At 34.4% G+C, this 27,201-nt stretch overlaps 1 protein-coding gene across 3 annotated transcripts in view; it reads left to right on the forward strand.

The window, feature by feature from the left end:
• LOC134533967 (zinc finger MIZ domain-containing protein 2-like) overlaps nt 1-27,201 on the forward strand; it is a 287,873-nt gene that overhangs the window by 223,180 nt on the left and 37,492 nt on the right. For 2 of the 3 annotated variants that reach the window (XM_063371813.1, XM_063371812.1), the window contains exon 6: nt 7,247-7,661. In XM_063371813.1, the coding sequence (XP_063227883.1) occupies nt 7,247-7,661 (415 nt within the window). The remainder of the gene's footprint in view (nt 1-7,246; nt 7,662-27,201) is intronic. The other variant, XM_063371814.1, reaches the window with a different exon arrangement.

Genomic DNA, 27,201 nt, shown 5'->3' on the forward strand with positions numbered 1-27,201 from the left:
TACGTTTTTTTGGTACATCAATTTTTTTTTCTAGTTTTTAACACTTGTACTGAGTTAAATTATTTTGATCAGAATATTACTAAATGTAATTTATGGCTTAAAAACCCTGTGAGTACCAACTTTTTGCATTTATTTTATTTATCTACTAACCATAACTAATTTTGATCTTTCATTCTTAACATTTTTCTCATAACCTGCAGTTAGTGACCTCAACTGGTATATTCTGAAGCAGCCATTTTGTTCACACTAGTTTTTACTTTGGATTTGTAATCAGCGCCTTTGGAAACCCCTCTATATATCTTTTTGTTTGAATCAAGTTAATGTGAAGGAAAAAAAACTTCCATCCTGTGTATTCCTAGAAAGGAATTCAGATGATGGCAATCATTATAGGGCGTCCTTCAGCGACTCAGGTAAAAGGCGAGGTGGCATCGGTTACTGGTCCATGATATAAAATCATTTCACGGATGGCTCGTTCGCGGAGAGACTTGATGGCCTTGGAGTAACAGGTAGAAAATCTGTACCCACAATCCCCCATTATTCAGTTCCTGCCGTAGGTTTTCCCTGCTGCTGCCGAAGTAGGGGAAGGGTTCCCGCGCCTCGTCTCTTGCACCCCCCCTCTTTCCTTTTTTTTCCCCCCTCGTTCAAACCCGTACCCTACCTTCATCCTAACTTCCGCAGCCTTTTGAGGTCCCTTCCAACAGCTTTGCTCGCCCCGTTTTTCGACTGTTTCGGGGCGACATCTTGTCAGCGGCTGCAGGGCTGCTAACTATTGTCACAAACCCTCGCCCTTCCTTCTTTTAACGGTGCTTTAGCTTTGACGGTTCGATTCTACCTCCAACCTCCACCCTCGTGGCAGTACTGCCAACCATTGATTTTCACAGTCGCCCGACGAAGTCAAGTCTTAGGCTGGGTTCACAATTGAAAAAATAACAGTAACAGTAACAGTAGGTCGTGTGCATAGGATATGAACGCCATGTTTCCTAACCTAACGATTCACAATAGCAGAAAGTTGGTCGTGTGCATGGGAGCGAGGTCGTGCGCATAGGAGTGAAATGAATATATTTTATTTCGGTCGCGTACGCATGGCACAACAGCCAATGAGAGAAGAGCAGGGTGCTTTTTTGGCGGGACTAGAAATATGTATATATTTATTAACCATATTGTGGTAAGAAAATGTCGAGATAATAATAGTATTATCGTTATTTTGAAAGTTAATATGTTTATTTACTAACACTGTTAACAGATGTCGCATAGTTCACGAAATTTCATTGGCTGAAATTAACAGTAAGAATTCAATTGTGAACCAATTTCGCAGTTCGCACAGGTCGTGTGCACAGGTCGTGTGCATGGCTTGCTATGCACTCGCTTAATTTTTTTAATTGTGAACCCAGCCTTAATGTACGTTTCCCTACCGTAGTATGGTTACATTCGCGGTAGGTAACGTAAAATCTGACGCAAAGATAATTTCCGCGATTCTGTTAGGTTATTTCCCAAGCCAGTAATTTCTGCGTCTAAAGGCTGTTCACGTGATCAAAGTTAGATTCGAATCGTACTTAATTTTTATCGAATTAACTACGTCTATATTATCACTAAATGTTATTCTATCAAAGATTATCGTTTCGTACATGATGTAATTTTTTCTACAATTCTACAATTGTATTTTTTCAGTCATAATAAAAAATGGGGTTAGGTGATGTTTTTATGCCAATATTATGTACCTCGTGTAGGGTAAAATTTCAATCCGGATTGAACCTGGAGTGGAGTGAACTCGGAGTGAATGTGTAACGAACATAGACTGACGAAATGCGTTTATGGTAAATATCAGAATCCAGATTGAAATGTAAACAAGATCGAAGTTGGAGTCAACATGGACTGAAAATGTTGTGGTTTTTTCCGTCCAGCAATCTTAAAATATGTTTTTCAATCATTACGTCCAACAATAACTTTACTTCCATCTCTGTCCACATATTCCTATGGTTTTTTTTGTGCCATTTTCACAAATTATGCCTGAAATGCAGCGAGACCAATAACAAACAATACAATATGGCGGCGGCTTGCGCGTTCGTGTTTTCTTTTCACTCCAGTCCGTGTTTAAAGTAAAATCACAATCCGGATTCTTCAGTCCAGTCCACCTCAACAAGTGGAGTGGATTATCTCACTTCACTCCAACTTCAGTCCACAACAAAGTGTTTTAAGTAATATTTCAATCTAGATTCCTCACTCCACTCCAGGTTCAAACCGGATTGAAATTTTACCCTAAACGAGGTAATGTTGTCTCAAAAAATATAATAAATGTTCAGAAATTTTTTAATGCAGTATGTCAATTATTTGAATTCAATAATTGTTTGATCAAGTGAAAAATTATATAATGTTTCAATGGCATTCTATAGATACACTAATCGTCACTCACAAGTACGCTTACTTACGTTTATATGTAGTAACTGGCTGTGACGCAATTAAAATTGCGGCCAGTTTTTTGTTGAGCGATCAGAAGTAAGAAGATAATGATTTGTTGAGCAATCGGAAGTAAGAAGATAATGGTTATTATAATTTTGTATTTATTATAAGGCATTTTACGTGGAATAAATATTTCAGTCAGGCAGTAGCGTATTGGTCTCAGACGCTGTCCTGTATTTTCCTCTGGGAAGTTTCGTATCTCCTAATTTTAAATATGCTTAGAATGTAACTAAAACAAAGAAAAAAAAAACATTGAACTGAATTTTTGCAATTTCAACCAAGTTTGTAAATATAATAGTCATGAGGCTGTGATAAGTTCCTAAAATACTGCGCGGCTCCGCTAACCATCAGTTTCTGATGTACGTTCTACGGAATTGATAGCACCCATCTGAAGTTGGAAAACTTCTTCTCTACGTGCAATCAAGTTACTTAGGGTAAATGTCATCTCGGTAGTGTTTGACAGAGAAACAAAATTAAAAAAACAAAATAAAACAACTCGGTTGTACCTCCGCAAACAAATATGAAGCAATGTGGAGTTTAGCTTCGTGAGTTGGCAACACTTCTCGTTCCCACGTTCTATCGTAGCTTTGTTATCGTCGTCTTCTTCTGGGAGGTTTACCCCTCTTGGTTGGGAAAAAAAGGGGGGGAAGGGTCAGGGTGTAAAGAAAAGGATGAATAGAGTGAGGAGGGATATTGTGGTAAACTGTTAGTGACTGCAACAACGGAGTCGTGGGACTAAGGTGGTTGAGTTTTAAGCTGCCCTCAGTAGCGAATTTTGATAACATACTTGCTTTCGGTGCAACATTTTTTTTTTTGTTTTTGAGTCCCGGATAAGGTATGGGTGTACATTTGTAACAGTTATAAAGATTAGAAAATTTCGCGGATTCATTTCGCGATAGGCTAAAATTCAAATAATTATACCTTAGTGCTGCTTCTGCTATTGGTTCACAACTCATCTGAATGACCCTGGACCAACGAGAAGCATTCAGCCAAAGCTGTATCGAATCACAGGCTACTTACTTCTTTGGGACGTCTTGTAAGAGAATGAGCGGGAAACATTTGCCCAGGGATATATAGAACTGTGGAATCCTTCCTAGAGGTCACTGAACCCGAAAACTTTTCCAGCCTCTAGTTATCGTCAATATATGTCTTGTCACTGTAAGTAAAATTTTCAAATTGAAAATATTAATGTCAAAAATAAGTCATTAGGTTGGTTTTGGTTGGTAATGAAAAAGTAATCGAGACGATATATTTTTATTATATGGAAAAAAAAGTCACTTGCGTCCCTCAAAGGCGATCCTGGTTCGAACCCGGATTTTCGCGTAATTAGGAAACATGTCGGACGTTGCCGTGGCCGGTTAGTATTATTTGACACATTTAGCACAGGTAATATAAAATAAAAATCAAATTGACAATCGCTTGCGTAATACCAAAGTCAAGCTTTCTTAAAAACACAGTTAATGTTGACAAAAATGCGAAAAGCGTGTGGAAGCCGTTCTGGTAGCACAAAGTTTCTTTTATGCCCTCCATTTATATACGGGTTTTTAACTGTATTAATTTTTATATAATCAATTTTGGAGGAAAAGGATGCAATGGCGGAATGTAGTTTCTGCTCCCCCGCACATATCGATGCCCTCGCTGTTCCGACGTATCGATGTATAATCGATAATTACGCGTATCGCCGTGATCGTGGCGATTGCGAGCGGACGCAGTTGGGAGCGCTGGCGTCGCCTGCAGTTTGTCTCCCCTCCCACCCCTTTTTTCATCACCCCTGTCGGCGGGGGCGCAGATGTAAGCCGGCAGCTGTGCGGCGGTGGTTGACATCTGTCGCGACTGACGCCCGCTGCGAGGGCGACGAGTAGGGGGTCACTATCGATTATACTGATCCCCTAGTCGTCCACTCTTTCGAGTGTTAGACGGTGTTACCGCTACTAGGGATGGTGACATCTTTCCACGTGTATCGATGTATCGGCCTTTTGATTTTTCGTTAGAAGATATCGATACCGATATTTAATCTGTAGAAACATATCGATATTTTCGTAAAGGGTTATAATACCAAAACTTTAATCCTTAATTTACTTGTATGTAGTATTGAGTTCTTGATACATCTAAGCTTTTATAATAAAATATCCGAAAACACTTTTGGTTCTTATTAGAAAAAAAATTGTTTTTGTGTTTTTATTCTGTATCAGTTTTTACTAGGTATCAACAAAATTAATTTCGGTAGTATCAATACAAATTATCAACATAAAAAAAACACGTCGGCATTAAAATATTGATGCCAAAATATCGAAGTTTTGAAACTGAAATATAGTTATTTTTGATATATCGATATAGCGGTCCATCCTTGCCCGCAACGCCTAGCGTGCTACACTGCAGTCCAGCTAACGAATCTTTGTTTCGAATTTCACTTCAGATGGTCAAAATTGTACAAAATTCAAGTTCGATAATATAACTTAGTCTCACATAACACCTGTTTCGAATGAATACAATAATATGGAACCTGTCGGAAAATAGAAACGCCTGAATTGATGTTATTCGACTTGGCTGTGATAGGCAGGTCTGAACGCATGCACCAAGAGCTTCGCCGCCTAGGAAGCTAAAGATTCAGTGATTCACCGATCAGTTCCGAACATATCCGAAGTGCGCCGTTGGCTCGTGTATCTGTATGTCGGAATTAAAAGCGTCATTACGTGAGAATTAATACATTTCCACGATTTTAGAGTACATTACATGTTGCGGACCTAACACAACCAACTTTTGATTTTAGTTATGGTCACATAGACGTGCGGAAACCTACCGTACCGGAAAAATTTATTGCGAGAATTTTATATACATATTTGTTGACACCTTACATAACCTTGCTTTTTTACTTTTACCTTAGAAAAAAATCTTAAATAAGCAATGAAAACGACATTAACTTTTCAATTCACTTTATAACCAGTCGACGAAACAGTTCACGTGTAGATGTAAGTTGTGTGCTGCCGCTGTCTTTCTTCTCCTCGGACGCATAGGCCAATCGAGTGGAAGACAGATAGAAGCGGCGCAAGCGTACAATGAGCGTAACGGGACACAGCGTAACGGAACAATGAGCGTAACGGAACAATGAGCGTAACGGAACAATGAGCGTAACGGGACACTTTTTCGTTCGTGCAGCCGGTGTTCATCGATTTATTAGACGTCACGTCAAAAATATACGAACGCGGGTTTTTTGGACGCCTATTTCGGGCTAAGTGAATCGCCGCCGAGGTTCTAGTCCACCAGACGACGCGACGCGACGTGGTGTGAAGCGGAGGGAGGGAGTTATATGAGAAGGTGAGTGACTGGGAGATTGTTACCGTTACACAAAGATACGGTGCGTCCTCGCGTACTACGGGACCCGCAAACATCGCCCCAGCTCGCCGCGGTCCCGTCTGCTTCACGTCCTACCTAATGCGGGGGAAAAAAAAAATTTAGATTCTGTCTCCAACGTATAAAAGATTTAACAGTTATTGTTCGCATTTCAGTGGCAATAAGATTCGAGAGGCTAGCTTTAGAGTTACTCAAAACACTTTTTCCTCACGCTTATGGTACAACACGAACTTTTTGACGTTTCGCGTTTTGAGTGGTGAGCCAGAGAAATATGATCACAAATAATAATTTGGCAGGTATAATAGAACTATTTTTTTTTTTTACTTGCGCGTGGACAAAGTATAGAGGTCTACAGTCGTAGTATCACAGCATAGGTACTTATTGAGACTAATTTTGGGAGTAAAGCACTCAAGGATTGAAATATAAGTTTTTATTTAATTAGTGTAAATATTTATGTATTTAAAACTTTTTTTGTGGTGAATTTAAGGTAAAACGCCTTGCTTTATACATAACTTCATATATATATATATATATATATATATATATACCATGAACCGTAACTATACACAGATTGTCCCAAAACTCGAGAACATATGATGGGCCATTTATTTATGGATCTGAAATAAATAAATAAGTATCATCGTTTTCGAGTTATCGAGATATTTCAAAAGATTTAAATCCTCTCCTGCGCCATATTTTTGCTACACAATCATAAATAACCCTAATATTGATAAATCAAAATAAAATCAAACATGCTATACTTTTGAAGGAAAAAAAATATTTAAAAGACCATGCGGCAAAAATATTTTATTGGATAATATTTACTAGTCATACTGTAAATAAAAATACTACTTTGTTAACTTAGCAAGTTATTTGGAAATATGTCTAATTAAATCAATTAATTAGCAAATGATTTTTTTTGCAGTGTGAATAGTCAAGAGTAGCCCAATTAAAAGTTGTTGCTTTATAAGTCGAGCAAAGAATTTTGTTCCCCAAAAGTATAGCAGGTTTGATTTAATTTTGAATTGTTATCACTAGTAGTTTTATTAATGATTGCGTAGCAAAACTTTTCAGTTACAGTATGTATTAATCGGTGCAGGATGGGGATTTAATAACTTTTTTTACATTCATAACTGAAATTAATTGTTCTATCAATTGTTTTCGGCTTCACGTTGAGTTTTGGGACGTTCTTTACATGTAAAATAATTAGTGTTATAATTACAATGTATTTCATATTTTCTATATTTAATATTATAGGTGTAAGCAAGACTGAAATAAGGTAAAAGCAGGAACAATATAGTCACATAGGCTACTTAGTGTAAGCTGGTGCAGCTGAAGTGCGAACCAGTAAAATAGTGGCATCCTCAGCATGACTTGTGCAGTGTGTGGTCGGTGGCGGCGTGCTGACGTGCTGACGTGTGTGGACTCGTGTGTGCAGCGCCGCGGCTGTCGCGGGCTGCGGCGGGAGAGCGGGGGCGGCGGCGCACAGCCGTTCCCACGGCCAGTGTTGGTGTGTCTGCTGCAGGGGCGTCGTCGCGCCGGGGGCGGCCGGGGGTGGCGGCGGTGGCTATGGCCCGCCCCAGGCTGCTGCTGCTGCTGCCGCCGCCGCCGCGGCGGCCGGGGGCGGCATGAGCGGCGGCGGCACCGGCACCCCCGGCGGCGGCGGCGGCCAGGGGACGGCGGCGGGCGGGGGCGGCGCCGGCCAGGAGGGCCCCCCCGCCCAGCAGTACCACCCGCCGCCGTCCGCGCTCAGCGCCGCCGCCATGGTGGCGGCGGCCACGGCCACCGCCACCGCCACCGCCAGCGTCGTGGCCATGCAGGAGCGCCAGGACATGGGCCAGCAGTTCGGCCAAGTAAGTACCGCCGCCCCGCGGGCGAAGCGACGCCACAGGCGGCTCTAGGAGCCGTCTTTTAACACTGTTCAGTATCAACAACAAAAACTTCCCCCTTTCATTCCCTATATCTTACTTCAGGGTGTGGTTACTGGATCATGAATATTTTTTTTTTTTAGTGTTGAAATCACGCAAAGGTTCTCCGAACATCGTGGGCCCAGAGTACGTGCGACTTTTCTCGTACCCAAATGAGGATGTTTTAATTTTATGTCCTATATTCAACGTAACATCGGTTTTAAAGGTACTTAATTAGTAGTTGGAAAAAGCAAAGTAGTAAAAATCATGAATTAACCTTAAACACATATCTCTGTATGTTTCAATTATTATTTAATATTCTACATTTAAAAATATAATTTCCTCAAATTAAATGAATATGAGCTTCTCCACGAAAGTTCCGGTAAACGTTTAAGCCTTTTCTATAACTGTAAAGGTGAAATAAACAAATAAGATTTGATTTATGTTTTGATCATGAAAACGTTCTTCATTGGCTACGAGTGTCTTCGTGGTAGAAATTAAAGATATAAAACATGATTGAACATAACGTAACACCCTCATGGTGTGAGAAAGTATGTGTTTGAATTTCCAGATTTTTTGACTAAATTGTCACGACACCCGATTGGTCATTAAAATATTGTTTGTATTTTGCATCTAACAAAAATCATTAAATTACAAAAATAAAATTGAAGTCACCATTAACACATTTAAGAAGATATTTATTTTGAAATTAAGAACTATGTATTGTTTAGTGTGGTTTGTGATATTTTGAATTTCTTATGATACTGGGTTTATATAATATTTATATTCATGTCATTGAAGCCGTGATTGGTGAGATTTAGGTTTTTAAAATTATAATACCATTTCAGAGGCATTTCCAAGATAGGCCTAATGAACTACCAAAGCACAAGAGTATGTGAATCAAGCAATTTGAATTCAGTTATTTTGTGTAGCTTAGAAAATAATGTAACATCCATGCGCTATGTCTTGCCAACTACTCCCATGTATGCCAAGAATGAAAATGTATCAAGTACATGATACATTTATTTTAGCATGTTTATTACGGGTTTTAATAACACATTTTCAACTCCATGTGATATCAATCACTACTCCATTCTCATGGCCTCAACCAATATTTGATGTCGAGAGAGACGTTTAGCTGTAACCTTCCACCACCGATATCAGCTAGGCTTAGTATTTTTTAGTAAGAAATGTCATGAAAAGGCCAAGAAAAAGTCAGTAAATTTTATTTCCACAATCCAGTAGACATCCTGTATTTCATTTAGGTTTGTGATTGAACATTATGTAATAACCTATAATTTAAGTGAGCATTAAATATTTCACTTAACAGCAGTTGATAGTGATTTCCTGTTATCATGGCGGGCCTCTGCCAAGGTCTTGGCGATCGGAAATGGCCTTTTGGGTCCTGTGTCAGTCGCCACTGTCTTAGAACAATCGTCTTACTTCACATCTTTTTCTACAGTCAGGGTAGCTAATAGTCTGGAAAACATGGAAAATAAAAAAATTTGAAAGTGTTTATGGTCAGAAAATTTTCTTTTTCACACTAAAATTCTGTTCTATTTTTTGAAAAGGAGAGAAATAATTGGTAATAAATGGAATAAAAAATAAGACTCTAAAAGATTAAACAAATATTACAATTATTTTGGCTGAAAACAACTAAATAATTTGTATTTTGGTTTTCTAATATGCTTAAAGTAACTATTTCAAATATGATAGTATTTTTTTTTCTCAAGGAAATTCTGGATTATTCAGGAAATTTGGATTTTGAAATTCTGTAGCAGTAGAAACCATGTATCAATCTATCTTTTTGTCAGGAGTCCAAAACCAACCAATTAACCATCCAGTTTCTGGCAACTAACAATTTGTAGCACCTAATAAATGCAGCAACGCTTATTATGCTGATACTTTTCCTGCCAGGCAAGTCTCATTTCTTCTGAACTGCTTTAAGGTAGCGACTTAGGCTTGGCTTCACTCACCATGTGGATTTTTTTTTGTTGCTCTTTTCAGCTCTTTAAGTCTTGGTCTCACAATCCATTTTTTTTTATAGTTACATTTTTTTAAAGGGCTATTTCTAAAATTTTTAACTTTATACTGTCCTTGCACTTGTTATGCCATAAATATTTTCAACAAATATTCACTGAAGGTAATATAATGGGTGTAAGAAATGGTACAAGTGATAATAATTACAATGCACCTTTTTTAAAACCATGATATTCCACTATGAAAATACCTGCTAAAAATATTTGTGGCAGCAGAACAAATGCAAGGGAGGTATTAAGTTAAAATTTTAGAAATAACCCTTAAATAAAAGTGATAACAAAAAAAAAAGACTGATCTTAAAAGGAGATATTTAGAAAATGAGATTATTATTCATTTTTGTGTGCATCACCTAGCTTACAAATAAATAAAATGAACTTGTAGTAAGTGACTACATTGCAGTTAGAGACACTGACTCATGGAAAAATATATCAATTATGAATATTTTTCATACCATTTACAATCAGCAATAACATGTATCATGTATCTGGAGACAAAATATACTATAAAAAACAAAATACAATTTTTATATAGTGCAACATGATTCTAAATTGTCCTAGATAGAAAAATAATGGACTGTTTACTCAATAACACAGCACAGGTGTTGAAGCATAGTCTTAAGTTAGCTTATTGGCTAGTACAGTGGTGCAGGGCCATCGTGAGGGTGGGGGGGGGGGGGGGGGGGTAAAAACAAAAACTGGTGGGCTCAGGCACCAGGGAGACCCGCGTTGAGTTTAGAGAATTTTTATAGTTCACCCTGATAATATGAAGAAATTACGTCTATTTACAGTTATGGCTACAGTAACATTTATAGTCCTAAATTATTATTTTTAATTGTGGATTTTTGTTAAGTTAAACATTAAATAATGGGGAAGGGGCCGAACAAAATTATTTGCCTTTAGGCCCTCTGGATGGCCCTGCCGAGGTCACAGGCTTTTCAATATTTGCATTGGGTGTCATTCAGTTTGTTCAGCACTTCTTGTTTATCACTAGCCCAAGTTGTAAAGTGCATTTAAAGACAATAGTTTTCCAACCACCAAAGTAAATTTTTTTTTTTTAATAAGCTTCAAATCTACCTTGCAAAATGAATCTACTACATTCTCTTGCAAGTACTGATAGATCGTCATCGCTGGTGACAAACTATTGTGCGTTCCGGCTAAACTGGAAGTTTGGTAATCAACTTCTGACTTGTCAACCTTGTCCACAAATGCACAAAATTTTAACTTAATTGTAGCATGCCCAGTGCTTGTACCATGAAGTTTTGGTCCTAAAATATTTTAAAAGGATCTTAAGATTTTCAGATATCTGAAATGCACAATGTTTCTAAATCACTTGGTAATCATGTCTGGAAATCTTAAAACCTAGTACACATGGGCCTCTTGAGCAAAAAAATGAACATAAAAAGTTTACAAGAAAGTAAACGCTTATTCCAGTTTCTATTTAGTACCAAGAAAGATGGACAAGTATGCACGGTACAAGTTTATGTGATTATTTTTGGTGGGAGGCCTGATTTTGTAGTAATATTTATTTAATTTATACATGTATGCACAAAAATGGGCTAGGAATAATATGCTTGTGGGAAAAAGTTGTCCGTTTTTTCCTTATGTTGCACTGAATATTTTCCTGTTTGTGTACAACTTTTAAGTAACACAAAATCCTCTTTAAGCTGGATTGCATAACTTAAGTGATTTATGGATTTTTGGTAAGAGTACGCATCTCTACTTCTGCTTTCAATAAACTCAATATTAACAAAAAAAAAGTTTCAAGATTATTGCTGTGCTATTTAAAAAAAAACCTTGAAGACCTTAAGCAAGTGTTTCTTGGGGTAAGTTTTAAAACTTTCTTATGTTTTTTTCAAATGGGCTTGTGTTACTTTATTATGCATCAGTTGTGAAGACAACCCAATAATTTATATGTGTGAATATTGCCTTTACTGCTACTGTACATATGTATGAGCTGTGATAAATAAATACAGTGAATTATCTTATTATGAACAAAGTAATAAGCTGACATCAAATTTGAACTAATCTCCTTCAAAATACTCTCATTGGCTAAGGATGCACTCATTCCAATGTTGCTTCCATGATTGGAAGCATTACTGGAAGACTTCTATTGGGAGGGCCTTCAGCTGCTCCAAGGTGTCAAAAGTTTTCCTTTTAACACTTTTTTTTTTTTGGAAGAGCCAGCAGTCTAAGGGTGCTAAATCCGGAGAGTTAGGTGGATGTGGATGAACAGAAACATTTTGTTTGGTAAAAAATTTCTCAGATCAGATGCGAGGTGTGGCACGATGTGTTGTCTGAAGGAAGAAGTCATTGGCCCATTTTTCTGGTCTCTTCCTCCGTACATCGTTTTGCAAATGTTGCATTACGGCCTTGTAACTTTCAGAGTTTACAGTTGTTCCCCTTGGAACCCACTCTGATAGCACTATTATGTAAAAAAAAAAAAAAAAAAAAAAAACTTCACATTAGACTTTGACTGACGTGCCTTCTTATTGGGAACTTCAATTCTTCATCTCAGGATCATAGCCATACACTCAACTTTCATTTCCAGTTGTTATTTTGGTCAAGAAGTCTTGTTCGTTAGCCAAAAGATCGGGGAACAAATTTTGCGCTCACTCATCTCTTTTGCGAATTATGAGTTAAAATGCTTTGCAAGTACCCATACGAGATGTTCAGTTCTTTGGTAAGCTCTTGGAATAAATTATCGCATGTTTTAACGAACCATTTTTTACAATTTTTTGCATGTTTTTGTCTGTTTTTGTGAAGGACAAATCAGACCGTAGCTCATCTTCAACAGACTCATTTCTGCTTATAAATTGCCAATACTACTTGTAAATAGTCTTCAGAATCATCACATTATCACAATACACTGATTTTAACATTTGGCACTTTTTTACAACTTTAAAATTAAACTTAATGTTAATGCCTTGTTCGAAATCCATGATGCGGTAAGGCTCTGTAAGCAGACTGACACGTGTTCAAACTTGACACCGACTATCTGAAAAGATCAGGCTATCGGGCTTATTACTTCAAATAGATGTAGCATCAGCAGGTGCTACTAGGTGCTACTATAAAAATTCATTCACCATATTTTTTTGATCACACCTCATAAACAACTGCTTAATACATTTTGCAAAAAAAAAAAAAGGGGGGGGGGTTGTTATGCTATACTTAGTAGAATGTTGGATGCTGCTATGATGTTATAAAATTTATATAAGGTTTTATCAATGCCATGTTTAGTTGTACTAGTGGGTTTCTTCAGAATCTCTTCCCATCCATCAACAAATGCTTTTTACAGACTTGCGACTTCCAAAATTTCCTGTAATTGATGGGTTGTAAAGGTTTCATAATGATCATCCCATGAATGTTTCTAAACTGTTGGTGGGCATGTTACAAATTTTAATAAATAAATGCTGACCTCTGAATGTGCACATGATTGGTCGTCATTAAAATATCTGCGGGCTTAGTTGCAAGGGCCTATCTAGCTCTGAACAGAGAGGAGGCAGGTGAAATTTTCGGAATTCAACCTCTTTCAGGGGAGCAGAGGGTCCATGACTTCTCAAAGAATATGCAATGCTTCTGTTTTGTAATTATTTTCTTTCAAAGTGTTGAAACACCAACAACCAACCTGTTGATAAATTTTTCAGAAATTATATTTTGGTTTTAATTTTTTTCCACTCGGATCTACTTAATGAATCAACTTTCTAAGTTTGCGTTTGTAATATTTTAATTATTATATTGTTTTCATATAATGATGACCCTTTTATATTTTCCTACATCACCTGTCTAATCATTCATGATGATTTCATGACTTCTGTAGCATAAAACGTGTAAAATTCAAACAGTTATTTATTTGAAGGGGGAAAAAATCAAGAACTGCTACATGCTGCTAGTGTAAAGAAACATGGCATAAGAAACTTAAGTTTTTAGATAAATTTCTTAAAGAGGTGAGATGCAAGTAGAGGAATAAGTTACTAGCTCACAGCACAATTTATTGTGTTGTATATTACTGGTTTGTCAGTGACTATTCCACTTTTTAAACTGCTGTACTATGTACTAGTGTAGTGAAGATATTAGCAGGAAACTGTTAAGTATAAGAAAAAGCAGTACGCCTTAACTTCGCCACTTAAAATAAGGTAATAAATAAACATAAATAAATATCAAAAAGATAATAGGCAGCAAAATATGCTACTTATCACATGTACATTGCTGCTGTAAATATTGACATAGCACACCGAAAGTTACAGTATTCATCTTTTGGATGGAATTTGTCGATTGCATTAGGAAAAGGTGCATAATAAAATATGTAAAGTAAATATGTAAGAGGCTTGATGGAGAAATATTATAAATTAACCAGTAAAATATGGGTGTCACACTAGCCTTGTATAAGGTTATTTAATTTATGAATATGTTTTAAGTGCTTACTTATAAATGAAATAGCATTATTTTTCCTGTCTCAATTTCTTATTTTGTTTTTTGGTGAATAAGAATGTTGTTGGAAAGTTGTAACTCAATTTCAGATCTGTCAACTTGCAATGGCACGTGTGATACACATCATATTGTGTTTTGTTTTTAGGAATCTCATCCACACATTGATGTGCTTACCTTTGAAGATTTAATAGCATTAGATGGGATTCAGTGTTGAATGATCTTCTTTGTGCTATCATTACTATGTTACATAAGTTTGAACATTTTTATCTCTGTCTGAACATTTATAAAGGATCTACTCCTACATCTGTTATTTAATTTGGTATTTTATTATGCTAGTAAAAATGTTTTAACTAACATAAGTATTTAAGAAATTTTTAATGTAAAAAAATTGTAATTTTTGTTGACACAGTAGTCTTTATTTATTTGTTTTTTTATTTTATGGTGGTGGCCTATATTTCACTCAATAATATTCTATAAAAAAAGAACTCAACTTTATGTATTTAAATTATTGTTATTGAATCTGTAGTTTGTAACATGTCTCAGAAAAAATTCTGATTATTTAAATCCATGAATGCCAGCTAAAACTTAATTTTAGTTTATGTACTACTTCATGTTCATAACTGACTATGATATAGTGATATCATTATGATTTAATGATTTATGTATTTTTTTCCTTTTTATACAAGACATTGCCAAGTGAAAAAAAATATCATTTCTTCAAGTTACTTTCATTAACATAATTTAAAAAAAATTTTGAGTAATGAGTACACCACATAAATTTATACATTAAAATATTCTTGTTGGGATGATGAATTTGATAGAGCTGTGAATGTTTTGGGCTTTGTTTGTTTGAAAGGTTATGTACTACAGTGAAAGTTGTTTAAAAGTGTTAGCAAATACACACAATTTGTTTGCTAGGAAGTATTATTGATCAGTGCAGATAAATGTTTTCTCGTAGCAGTAATAACTTGATTTTACACAAGTGCATCTTGAAAGACGGTAGGCAGGCAAAGTTTTTAACGTAACAGCATTAAGTAATTTTATATTTTTTGTAATTAAAAGTTTAAAATTTACTTATAATAGTAGTAAGCTCTTAGTGCATCGCATATCAAGACTTTTTTACTTGCAAAGATTAAGAAATGAGTTACAGTATTTGTGGGTGATTTTCCCAAGTTTTTTTCCTTGGCATCATTAGGTCACAATTAATGATTACAAACTTGGCATTATGAAACTTAACATTATCTTTTTATTTAACTTTTACAAATTTTAGAGTTGGTATCAGATTATCTCAATTTAATAAGGTATATATGATTGTGTGTTGTAATTACCTCTTTGGGGTTTTGATTTTAAATTATCCTAACACAGAATAGTAAATACACAAGTTTTTTTGGTGATTTTCTTAAAACGAAGTTAATACCTTACTCAAGTTTTTCCTCTGTAACAAAAATAGTCTGGAAAATTATGGTTGATGAATAGGCATAGTAACTAACACTACTGTTCTGCCAAATGTGCAGTGTGAATTTTTTCAAAGTACATGTTAATGTTTTATAAGGCATGCCCCTTTGTTACTGATCATTTATTGGTTTTTGTAGCAAATCCAACCTTGTTTTGCATGAATTAACTTTTTGTTTATAATGTGTTATATTAATAAAATTTCAAAATTAATTATTAACTCATGCTGTTTTAACACACATCTGTATTAAAATTACTCTTGACAAGTAAGCTAGCTGGCGCACTATTTCTTGCATTCTTTCTTTTTCCTTTTCTTTTTTTTAATTACCTACATATTGACCGGATGATTGATGTGCGGGGTTCCGATTAGCAGGAGACTACTGTACCAACAGACAAAAAAAATTTCACTAAAATCTTCCAAAACTGGTATTATTGTACAGGAGCAAGATTTCCGGGATTAACAATACATTAGAAGTACGGATAGGATTTATATTTGTTGTTTCATAGCAAGTTTGATTATGAGTGATAAAAATTCATGCACAATGACTCTGGGAATCCCCCACCTCCCCCCCCCCCCCAACACACACACACGAACACATGTTTTTATTTATATCTTGTGGAGGTTACTTAAAGTTGGGTTTTTGACTTGATAAGATTTAATAGCTTATTAGGTGGTGTCCAGTGCCTTGTGCGAGGATGTTTAGGGAGAAGGGAAGATTTGGAAACTAGATAACTGTACAAACCCCTTTGCCTGAAGTAGGACTTCAAACTCATGGTTGCGAGTAACTACGCTGCAGACCATAGCCCGCCGAGGCAGTACTATAGTGACAATGAAATACATTGAGTTCACATACGAGGGTTAGTCAGTCTCAAAGGTATGATAAAAGTGTTTATTTTAATAATACACCTTTTTTTTAATATATATTCATGTACTTCACTAAACTATTTAAATGTAAAAAAGTCTTATGAATCCTTTATGAATTGTGTAGTGCTACTTTATAATATATATATTTCTTTTTAAGTTACCAGTCTTAAAAGACATGTAATGTTTTATTTAAATATACTCAATGTGTTTGTTATGTCTGAACAATTGCATTTATTCTATAGTGGATTTTGTATGACACGTCATTGAGGACTCGGCAGTTGTGTTTATTTTGTAGTTTACAATCATAACACATGGAATGACTGTAGAAGAACATGATTGAAGTTAAAGTAGAAAGTAAAATCATTCAGAGAAGAAATTATTTTCATCAGTGTATGTAGTTATGAAAAAAAATAGATATTAAGATTTCATTAATGTTTGTCAAAACACTTAAGTGTCTTTGTTGATTAGTTGATTTATTTTATCTTTATATTTGTTTGTGTTATGAACTATCAAAGTTACTGATTCTATTGTTTTAATGTTACAAGAATTGTTAGTATAAATGTTGGATTATAATAGAAAGTGTTTCTCTCTGAAGAGTTGTAGCAAAATTTCAGTAACAAAAATGTACTTTATTATTCTTTATTTTATGTTTTTACTGTAAAAACTTAAGGAACAATTTATGTATGAATGACTTTTGTACAACAGAAAAAAATAAATGGTTATGAAATAATCAGTACTGGGAAAAGGCTCCTTACAGGTCATATCTATCAATTAACTGTTCATTTTCTCTCTATTTTAAGAGTTAAAATAAATTTTTTAAAAGTCATAGCTTTAAAACATTAGTAATGTAATATCTTTACATAGTATATGTGTAACTTTTCATTTCAAAAGATTTGGACAGACTTTTTTTTTATTACTAGAAACAGTGATTTTGCATTAGGCATCTTCCTAATGAGTTAGCTATAGAAGGCAGAAATTATTACTTGTATTGCATGTCCAATAATGCAGTTTTCCCCCATACACATTTTTCTGTATTACTTTTTTAAGCAAATTTTTAAATGTACAAATATAAAAGGATTGTTTTGCTTTTCACGGTTAGATTAAAGTCCAAATGTCTGAAAAAAATTCCATTAGTTAACCAATGCACTTTAATTGTTTTCTGTATATTTTAAAATGGGCTGCCAAACAGGAATAGGCTTACTTTTTAATCACATGTTTTGGAAAATAATTTCTGAATGACATCAGTAGTGGAAAAAATATTATTTAATAAACTTGTTGAAGTACAAACAAATTTAATGGAAAGTACACATGGATGAAATTCTTGAATCATATCTCTCACAAATTTTACAATAGTCGGTTTTAAAACACAACTTCATTCCATTAATTTCATCAGTGGTTTGTGTCGGATTAGTTTGAAATATCTCTGAATGCAGATTGTGAGACATATTTTTGAACTGCTTCTTGTCACAACTTGGGGAAAATCTTCTCCATTTTCATCACGTGCACTAATCCACCTCTTGTCTTGTCATTTTTATGTACTGCAGGGACCTCTCCATATTTCCAACATTCACTCAACAGTATAATTACGATGATTAATATATACTGCTGTAACCTTTTTATGACCAAGGCTTTCATTTTCCTTCTCAGTTAAGTACTGTACACAAAATGCAGATATTTACAGTAGAAATACCTCTGTTTTTACACTATTCTATGGGTTGTCTGAAAATTTTGTAAAATGCAGGAAAGTGTATAAGGAAAATGTATGAAAAATTATTTTTTTGCCCAGAGAACTGATATGACCTAACATAGGCCTATCATTCTCTGATATACACATAATTATTGATTAAGAGTGTCTGAAATATATATAAATAGAATAAGTAATATTAAAATCCATTATTTACCTTTTTTATAGAGTATAGGTAAGCATACATTCAGTATATGTACTATCATACTTAATTAGCAATTCACAGTAACATCAGTCATTTGCACTTTAAGAATATAAATAAAAATACAGTACTTTGTCACTAAACTGTACTTAGTCACTAAACTGGGCTGAATTTCCTTCAATGATTTCACAATTTTTCACAATTTTGTTAGTTATGAGTTGAAATAGGCATGCCTAAACTCAGCGAGTGAAACACAAGCACCTTTGTGTTCGTCTATGCACTTTAAATGTTAATTTTTTATTAATTGAAAATGTTTGCCATCTTTTACAAGCTGCCATCTCGATAAAATAAGTACAGATAACAAGTTAATTACTCACAGTAAAATATAACATTTTACGCTCATTGACATTTAAATTTGTTGATGACCAAGTCATTTTTAATGGACATGATAAAAATGAATACCATAAATATAAACTATATAACACAGGAATAATGAATTTATGTAGGTATAGTATTAACAAACAGCGTAAATTGCAGGAAGCAGATGGTAGGTGCTTTGTAATCAACAGGAATTTATTGCATTGCGTCAAATGAGGTTAAAACGGGACCAAACTAAAATGGTGAAAATTACGGAAAAATGTAAAAAGTGGAAATGTAAAATCAGGGTTCTACCCTAAATTTTTTCCAACTAACAGCTACCTGTTTTTTTATTTTTAAAATCAGAAATTCTAGATTTTTAAGAATTTTTTCCCCCATCGTTTCTGTTATGCCACCAAATCTATTTATTTTTTCCTTGCAAAGCAGACTGCAGATTTTCAATTTTAGACACTTTTTAACTGTTTAGTTACTTCCGAGTCAGCATTACCACTCAATAATAACATGAATCCAGATTAATACACCTATTTGGTGATTTAGCAATTGTATTAAATTTTCAACATTTTTTTTTTGATTCACAGCATGATTTTACAGTATCAGAGCTAAATTTTATCCCGGAAAAACTGTGTTTAAGTTAATTTTTGTGCAATTTTTTGCAATCATTGTGAATAAATCATTATTGTAACAAAAAGTCTTGAAACCAACTTTGTTAAATATGTATATCAGCGCCCTACTTATATAAAAAGAAATTGCATAACAAATCTAAAAGATTTAAAAGTAAGTACCTACACCAGGAAAATTATAGATGAGAAGTAGAAAATTTGTTCTAGATGGTTTTTTTTAAGCATGATTAATCTTATGTCAATAATAGGTAGTAGTTTTCATTACATTTTTACTACCTCGCCAAGGTTTTTGAAATATTGTTATAACTTTGCTGACTTATGCCCTTGTAGTATAAATAATAATGTGAGTGCTACTTCTGCTGACAAGGTGGTTTTTGTTAATCATTCACTTCTGTACTATTTTCCTACCTTTACCATTCATACTATGCTGGTTAAAGTGTTACGTGGCATTTTATAAAATAATGTATATATTTCTATTCAAAAATTTCTTGGTACCATTAAAGTAATGGTACAAATAACGTCCATTATTATTTAAAAAAAAATTACTAGCATAATGATTGCTTTAAAATTTTCTAGAATGTGTTATGAATGTGTTTTTTAAATCATATTGGAAGAAATGATTAAACTGGCATGGCATAGATTTATTAAATGGGGAAATAAAACGGAACACAAGCAACAAACATAATGTGAAACATGTTAAATATTTAACTTTTCTTTTTATATGTTTTGATTTATTCTGTAAGTGATTAGGACATTGTCAATTATGGATGATAATAGTTTTTTAGTTCCTCATGGTCAAACAAAATTTGCAGGGGTAAAGTATAGTTGTTTTGGGAATGCATAGGTTATGCATTCTAACTTTTTGATCCATCTATGCTCTATATTTAGCCAAGGCATTAATTACTAGCAGTTGTCTGGAAATGGTGGGACAAGACTATGAATACTTACTGTTTCCTCATGCTCTAAAACCTGATGTATTTATGGTAATAACTCTGCCCAGAATTTTAGACAAATCTCAGCTATTTCTATGCTGACTGTCTTTTGAGATGCATGATGCAAGAGCATTGATAAAAGTTTATTATACTGGTATTTTATGTTTGTAAACTGATAATACATATTTTACAATGGAGTCATCAAAATATGGTCTTGTAAATTGTGTACCTTTATGGTGTGCAGTGAATTAAATTTAACAGACAGACAATGTAAAGTTGATGGTAAGTTTAATAGGAGCAGTGCTAAAGTAACTTAACAATGCGTGAGTGGTGTTACGAATACAATATCCTAGTATGGGGATTAGTAATTATTTGGAATAAATCTAGGTATAAATTACAAAATAGCCAAAATAGGACAAAGTCAACGGTCTGCTAGCTGTAAGAGCTTGCTCCTGTAGTCGCCCTAGGGAAAGTCAGCAGTAAAAAGATTTTACGATATAACATTTGGTTTTATAAAATAAGACATAAATTACATTCTGTAGTGTAGAAAAAAGTACAAGTCAAATTACATGTACTTTTCCTGGCTGATTACAAGTTATTGTGTGAACTTTGTCAGATTCACTACTGGTCGTAAAAGTCAGTGAAAAGCAGGGTTGGAAAAAAAACACAACCTGTTTTGTTTAAACCAGATTTCTTTGGTTTAAAACCAGGTTTCTTTTATTGCAATAGTTATTTTGATTCTAGCATGTTCAAATGAAAGCCTTACAACATCCCGCTTTTTGCCACTCGTGTTGAACCAGAAAAGTTACAACATCAAAGAACTGAAGTCCAGAAAATCTAGGGGATTACTAATTGAGATAATTTAAATGATAAGATCTTAACTAGTATATAATTATTTGTTACATAAATCACAAGAAACAATAAGCAAATTATTGTTAAGAGTTAAATTAGACCTTTGATTAAAATTTATTAAGATAATCTATTTAAAACTTTGTTTTAAAAAAAACATTTGATTTAAACCATGGATTAAACAGTGGTTTAAACTATTTTGTGGTTTAAATTATTCGACCCTGGTAAAAAATAATTGAACTGAAGGACGAAAGTCATGAAAAAGTCAGATAAATACTAACATTACTGGAAGTCAGGAAACTTTATAACTTTCAATGACCTTTTGCTAGCTTGTATTATGTTTTTTGGCATCTCTTAAGGTTTTAGTCGAACATTATTAATAAATAATGGAAATTATCTCTGAAAATGTTTTAGCATTATAATACAAAAATTTTTAAGATTAATTATTCTAATATGTGAAAATAATCCTGCGATCTAAAGAAGTTTCCAGAAAATGGTATTAAATTGTCTTAAAAAGTCATAAAATTAGTTCACATGGTGTTTGTGGACAGCCTGAATTATTGTGGCACCTGAAAAAAATTTAACATGTGTTAGTCAGCAATACTTAATGAAAGAAAAGTGGAAGCATAAAAAATTGGTTTCACAGAAACAGGGAATCATAAATAATCGAAATATTGGTGGATAATGGAAATCTACGGATCGAAAAACAGCAAGGAATGAATATCTTTAATACCCAATAGGAAAAAAAAAAAATGCAATGGGGAGAAGAGAGTAAAATTAATTTGAAAACTTATTTAGTTACAAATGGCTTCAATGGGTAAATGCTTAAATAACTTTTTCATGAATCCTGAAATAGTTATGCCTTTTAACTTGCTACTGCCACACATCTTAGTGCTAGTGTCATGGCCACAGTGACTTGTAGGAATACGTCAGGAAGGTAAATGGTGACTTGTTGAAAATAATGTTAGAGGGTGAATACAAATTCTTTTACCTCCCCAATATGCAGGCAAATAATTTTTTTAAAAATTGGGTTGTTAAAAATTCATATTTAATTTTTTGCTTAAGTGTCATCATTGTCTTTACCTATAAGTTCATTTTTTGTGTTCCGTAAGTAGTAAATAAATGCACATGACCACACCCACAGTCCCATTTTCAAAATATATTTTCTAGTGATGATAACAAACAGTTGAGCAAAAACACAGAAATTTAAGTTATGAAGGAACACTATGCCAATTAAATTTTTTAGTTTTAAAATAAAGAAAATAATATTTAAATGTTTTTGATACTAAAATTTATTTGTATCAAAAATGTTTATGTAAATGCTAAACAAACATTCTCTAAGATGCTCATTCACTCGCAAAAGGAGGGCTTTGCTACACGTCAAGTGGAAGGGAAATCGCCTTGCATGATAGTGTTTTTCTGCTGTTTTAAGATATAGTACCGATTCAGTAATGAATCTCTTTACTAAAAATCCCACATGATAAAAATTTATTGTATTGCTGATTGGTAAACAAGAATTCGCCAATCAAACAAAATTATGGTAGTAGATACAAACATTTCTATGATAGCTCCTGTTAGTGATAAATGATGTAATTCCTGTCAACTGCACTGGTACTAGAAATAGACTTTGTGAATTTTCTTTTCTCAAATGTTTTTTCTTTGAATCTTTTTCCTCATATAACTATTCAAATATTTGATATGTGATGGTACATTTGAAAATTTTGTTGGCTCATTCCTAATGCGAGGGTCTTTCAAATATAAACCAGAATTTTGTTCTTTCGACTCAAGCAGCGACGTGAGCGGTGCAGCGCTTTGGGGGATCTGTGGCAGGAGAATGGAGAGTGGATAGGCATGCACATGGTCCTTACACTCATGCCCGTTTTTGTCAGTATCATTATGATAGTACCAGAGTCAGTTGCGCGACACACTGTTATTAATTTTCTCGCTGATGACCGTGTAAAATTGAGGAAAATTTTGAAGAGACTAAGCACAGTTCGGTGATGGTACTCTGAGCAAAACCCAAGAGTTTGATTGGGCCAAGATGTTTTGAAATGGTCGTGATAAAGTGAAAAATCAAAGCCATAAACGGCATCCTGCGACCAGCGTCAATGAAGATGATGTTCAGGCCATGTAACTGCCATATGTTTTATCCACCGAAGGAGGCATCAGGAGGGGGAAGGTTTGAAGACGACGCTGCGGCCGAACAGTACGTGCGCAATTGGCTAATGGTGCAACCATCTTATTTTTTTCATGAAGGGATCAAAAAGCTTCCTATCCAATTGAGAAATATGTATTTCTGTTGAAGGAAACTAGCAGAAAAATAAGGCATTACATTTGTATTTTCGTAAATCACCAATAAATCTGTATAAAAATATTCCGGTTAATATTTGAATTACCCTTGTATATTCATAAAGAGCTGGAATTAGCAAAAACACAAATATCCATCGTGGTGAGAGCCTTAAACATATTCTACACAAAGTTAACACTAATCAAGTTAAATTTCTGATAACCTATTTTCAAGCCAAAATTTTAAAAGCACTTTGTCCTAGAGAGCACAGTATTTTTTTGCATGTTTTATTACAGTTTTTTACTGCTTAAGGTATTGTCTGTCTATGAAACTTATTTAGTTACAGCTGGCTAGTTTAACACTTTTATGGACATGACATTTGAGAATAGCATAACAACACAAGACTGTTTTCAAACGTGGAGGAAGAATTATACGACAGCTCGCATTACCGGAGTATAATGTGAAGGAAGTTGGTTTTAAGTTGATTGTAGGTAACACCAAGTGTTAAAACCGCTGAAATGTGATGCCATACTTTTTATTGGTTGTTGAGTTCCGTAAAGTGTTCTTCGGTGTTGAGAAGTTAATATCTGTTGTAAGCATTTTGAGTTGATGAAACATTACAAATTCAAGGTATGTACAGTGGGCTTCCGGTAATCTAGCACATCTGGGACTTTAAAGGTTTTGGGTTACGGAAAATGCCGGATTATCTGGCCATCCCCTGTGATCGCTGAATGCTAAGCTGTAGAGCAAAATCACCTTTAAGATGGTGTTGGGCAGAAATATGTTATTTAGCAGGAACATAAGGCACAATTACAGGTCAAAACTAACATTTATTGTACATTTTAAAGGCTCGTATGTACACTTCTGAGCAAACCCAAATTGTGTCAAAAGCCTCTCTCTCTCTCTCTCCCCCCCCCCCCCCCTCCCTGACTAATATCATGTGTGCCAAGTGCTTCCGATTATTACTTAATTGCATACTGTAAAATAATTTATGACCTCAGCAAAAATTAGGTTTTTAGCTTAAGAAGTTTGCTAAGGTGGCATAAGGCCAAACAGTCCTCATTGGTACAAGACTATCTAAATCGTTAACGTTTGGATACTGGACTATCGGAAGTCAACAAAAATTTTTTTTAATCCCCACGGTTTGAGTGCTAGAGACTGCATTCTTCTGGTATGAAAGGAAAAAAAAATGGTTAATGTGGTAATAAAACATAATTATTTCATTCCGTATCATTCATATTTACTCAGTTCACCAAAACTGTAAGTTCCTTACAAATTAAGCTCAAGGATAATGAATAATAGGGACTAAATTTTCTGTAAATAGCTAGTTCTTTTTGATTATACAGGCATGAAAGTTTATGTGATAATGTGAATTATGTACTTCGGATTGTATATGGTGGTTTATAACAGATGTAGACTGAAAACATTAAAAATAGTACTTGAAAGGTTGAAACTTAAAATTAGTTTGTGCAAATACCTATAATGTATCTTCCTGTAACATACATAATAGCAGCATAAACTAACACTGAGATTTTTGAGCACTGCTTTTGAAATGGTAATTTTGCAGTCAGTGAACTATAAAAAAAATGGTTTGTTTCAATCACATTTCTGTTTTACTTTTTCAACTGAAATATTAATAATTTATTTTATAAGAAAACATCCAGTATCAGAAATGCAAACATAATATAATGCCAAACACAATATACACAGCTCATTTGTAGAAGCAGTGATACAAAAAAGATTCATAATTAAATTTAGGTTTCAAACAGAAATGTTTTTACTGATGTTTTCAAGAGGTAGACACAGCAGATTAAATGCAATAATAGTTTTTTTATTGTCCAGCCAACTATCAGGCCAGGGCTGGACATAATAATGCTGTCTTTAAATTTTTATATCAACATTTTTTCACCACATGCCCTTAAACAAATTAGTTATCAATGAATATACTGCTCAGAATTTTTTTGGGGAGAGAAAAAAAAAGAGGGGGAGCATTTTGAATAAACCAAAATTATAAGTGTCACAATTGAGAATTTGGGAGAAATAAAAAACACCATTATTCACTGTGACGTCAGTTACGTAAGTTATGTTCAAAAAGTATGGGTAGCTATCTATGCAAAACCGTAATAAGCCCCGAGCACTGAGAACAAAGTATTGAGCATTAATGATTTTCTTTTTAATTTAGTGACTTAATTAATGACTGAGGGCTTAAATTTTTGTCGACATCGAGGTCATCAGAGGCAGAGAGCGGTAACGAGATGAGGCTGGAGCATTGACGGACTGCGTGGGAGGAGGGATACGGGAGCGCTCCAGTAAAACCCACTGCCATGTCATAGTTGTGACCTCGTAGGAGATAGAATGTGATTAACCTTTGGTGGAAAGCCAGTGATCTGACCTCTCAATCAATAGTCCCTTCAAATTTGAGTGTGGATTAGAACAAAAGTTGTAACATGGTGAGGAAGCGTAAGCCAACAATTGTAATTATTTTCAATTGATTAAACGTAGGGGTTACATATTTCTTTACCATTCTGGAAAATGTTATGAGGAAAATTTGTACTTGCCTCTTGGCTTATGACTGTCATTACCTAAGTCTTAAAGCTCCATCTCCGTGCAGCTAGTAATGAACAACACTCGAGAAAACATTTTTAATAATTTTTTCCATCATTCTCTTAAACCAGTGTTATGCTCATTAGGTCTGAAGCATCTATTTAACACTGATATGTTATTGTTTTAGGTGGTAATTTAGTCATGTAATAAACTTATTCTTGCTTTTGTGATTGTGAATCCAAGTACGTACTTATTAAGTAGGTTAGCACTCCTGTAGTACAAACATGATTTAACTACAATTATGAGAGGCAGCTAAAAGATTTCTCTAGGAAGAGGGAGGGCCAATATTAATAGTTAAATATTCTAGCAGGTCAATTTGTATCTTGTGTGTTCTCTTTGAAAATTAAGGTACCAGTTCAAAAAGTCGAGAGTAACGAAAAAAAAAAATTTGTTGTCTGTAAAGTCGGTTTACGGACGATAGTTTAACGTGACAACTTCATAACAAAAATTGATGAAATGATTGATCCAGAAGAAAAGGAAATATATTCGGCCTGAGACTGAGCCGTAATAGGTTTTTGCAACCAAACCATTTAGGCATTAAAAATATTATATTCTTTGAGGAAGAATTTTTTTTAAAATTTTTTTATCTTTTGTATGATAAAATGTACAAAAAAAAATTTCGCTGCTGCCAGGATTCAAACCGACATCCTTTGGATTGGTAGTTTGCGACGCTGACCGCTTAGCCACGAGGCAATTCTTCAGATAGAATATACATATTTATATAAATTTTGTTCACGGTAGGGGAATAATATTATTTCGTTTTTATAACACGATTTTATAACAAATACGCATCCCAAATACACCAAACTTATTTATAATGTGTTACAATATTTTTTAACAAAAAAAAGTTCAAAAGATCCCGGGTGTAATTTGAATTATTATGTGTAGCTAACTGTAAAACACCATTGTTGGTTCAAAACGTATTTGAATATTCAACATTACTTTTAAATAACAGTAGATACTGATTGATCTGAAAATTGGTGGACGATCGTTAAATTACATAATAGTAATAATTCAAACGACGAAAATATGATTGAAAATCAAATCGATGGTTGTTCCAATCGATTGGAAGAGAGATGCCACGCATGCGTACAATGAGCAAACAGGACACATCCGTAGTGGGACACTTTTTCGTGCGTGCAGCCG

This window comes from Bacillus rossius, chromosome 7 (genome assembly GCF_032445375.1).
Source record: "Bacillus rossius redtenbacheri isolate Brsri chromosome 7, Brsri_v3, whole genome shotgun sequence".
NCBI lineage: Eukaryota > Metazoa > Arthropoda > Insecta > Phasmatodea > Bacillidae > Bacillus > Bacillus rossius.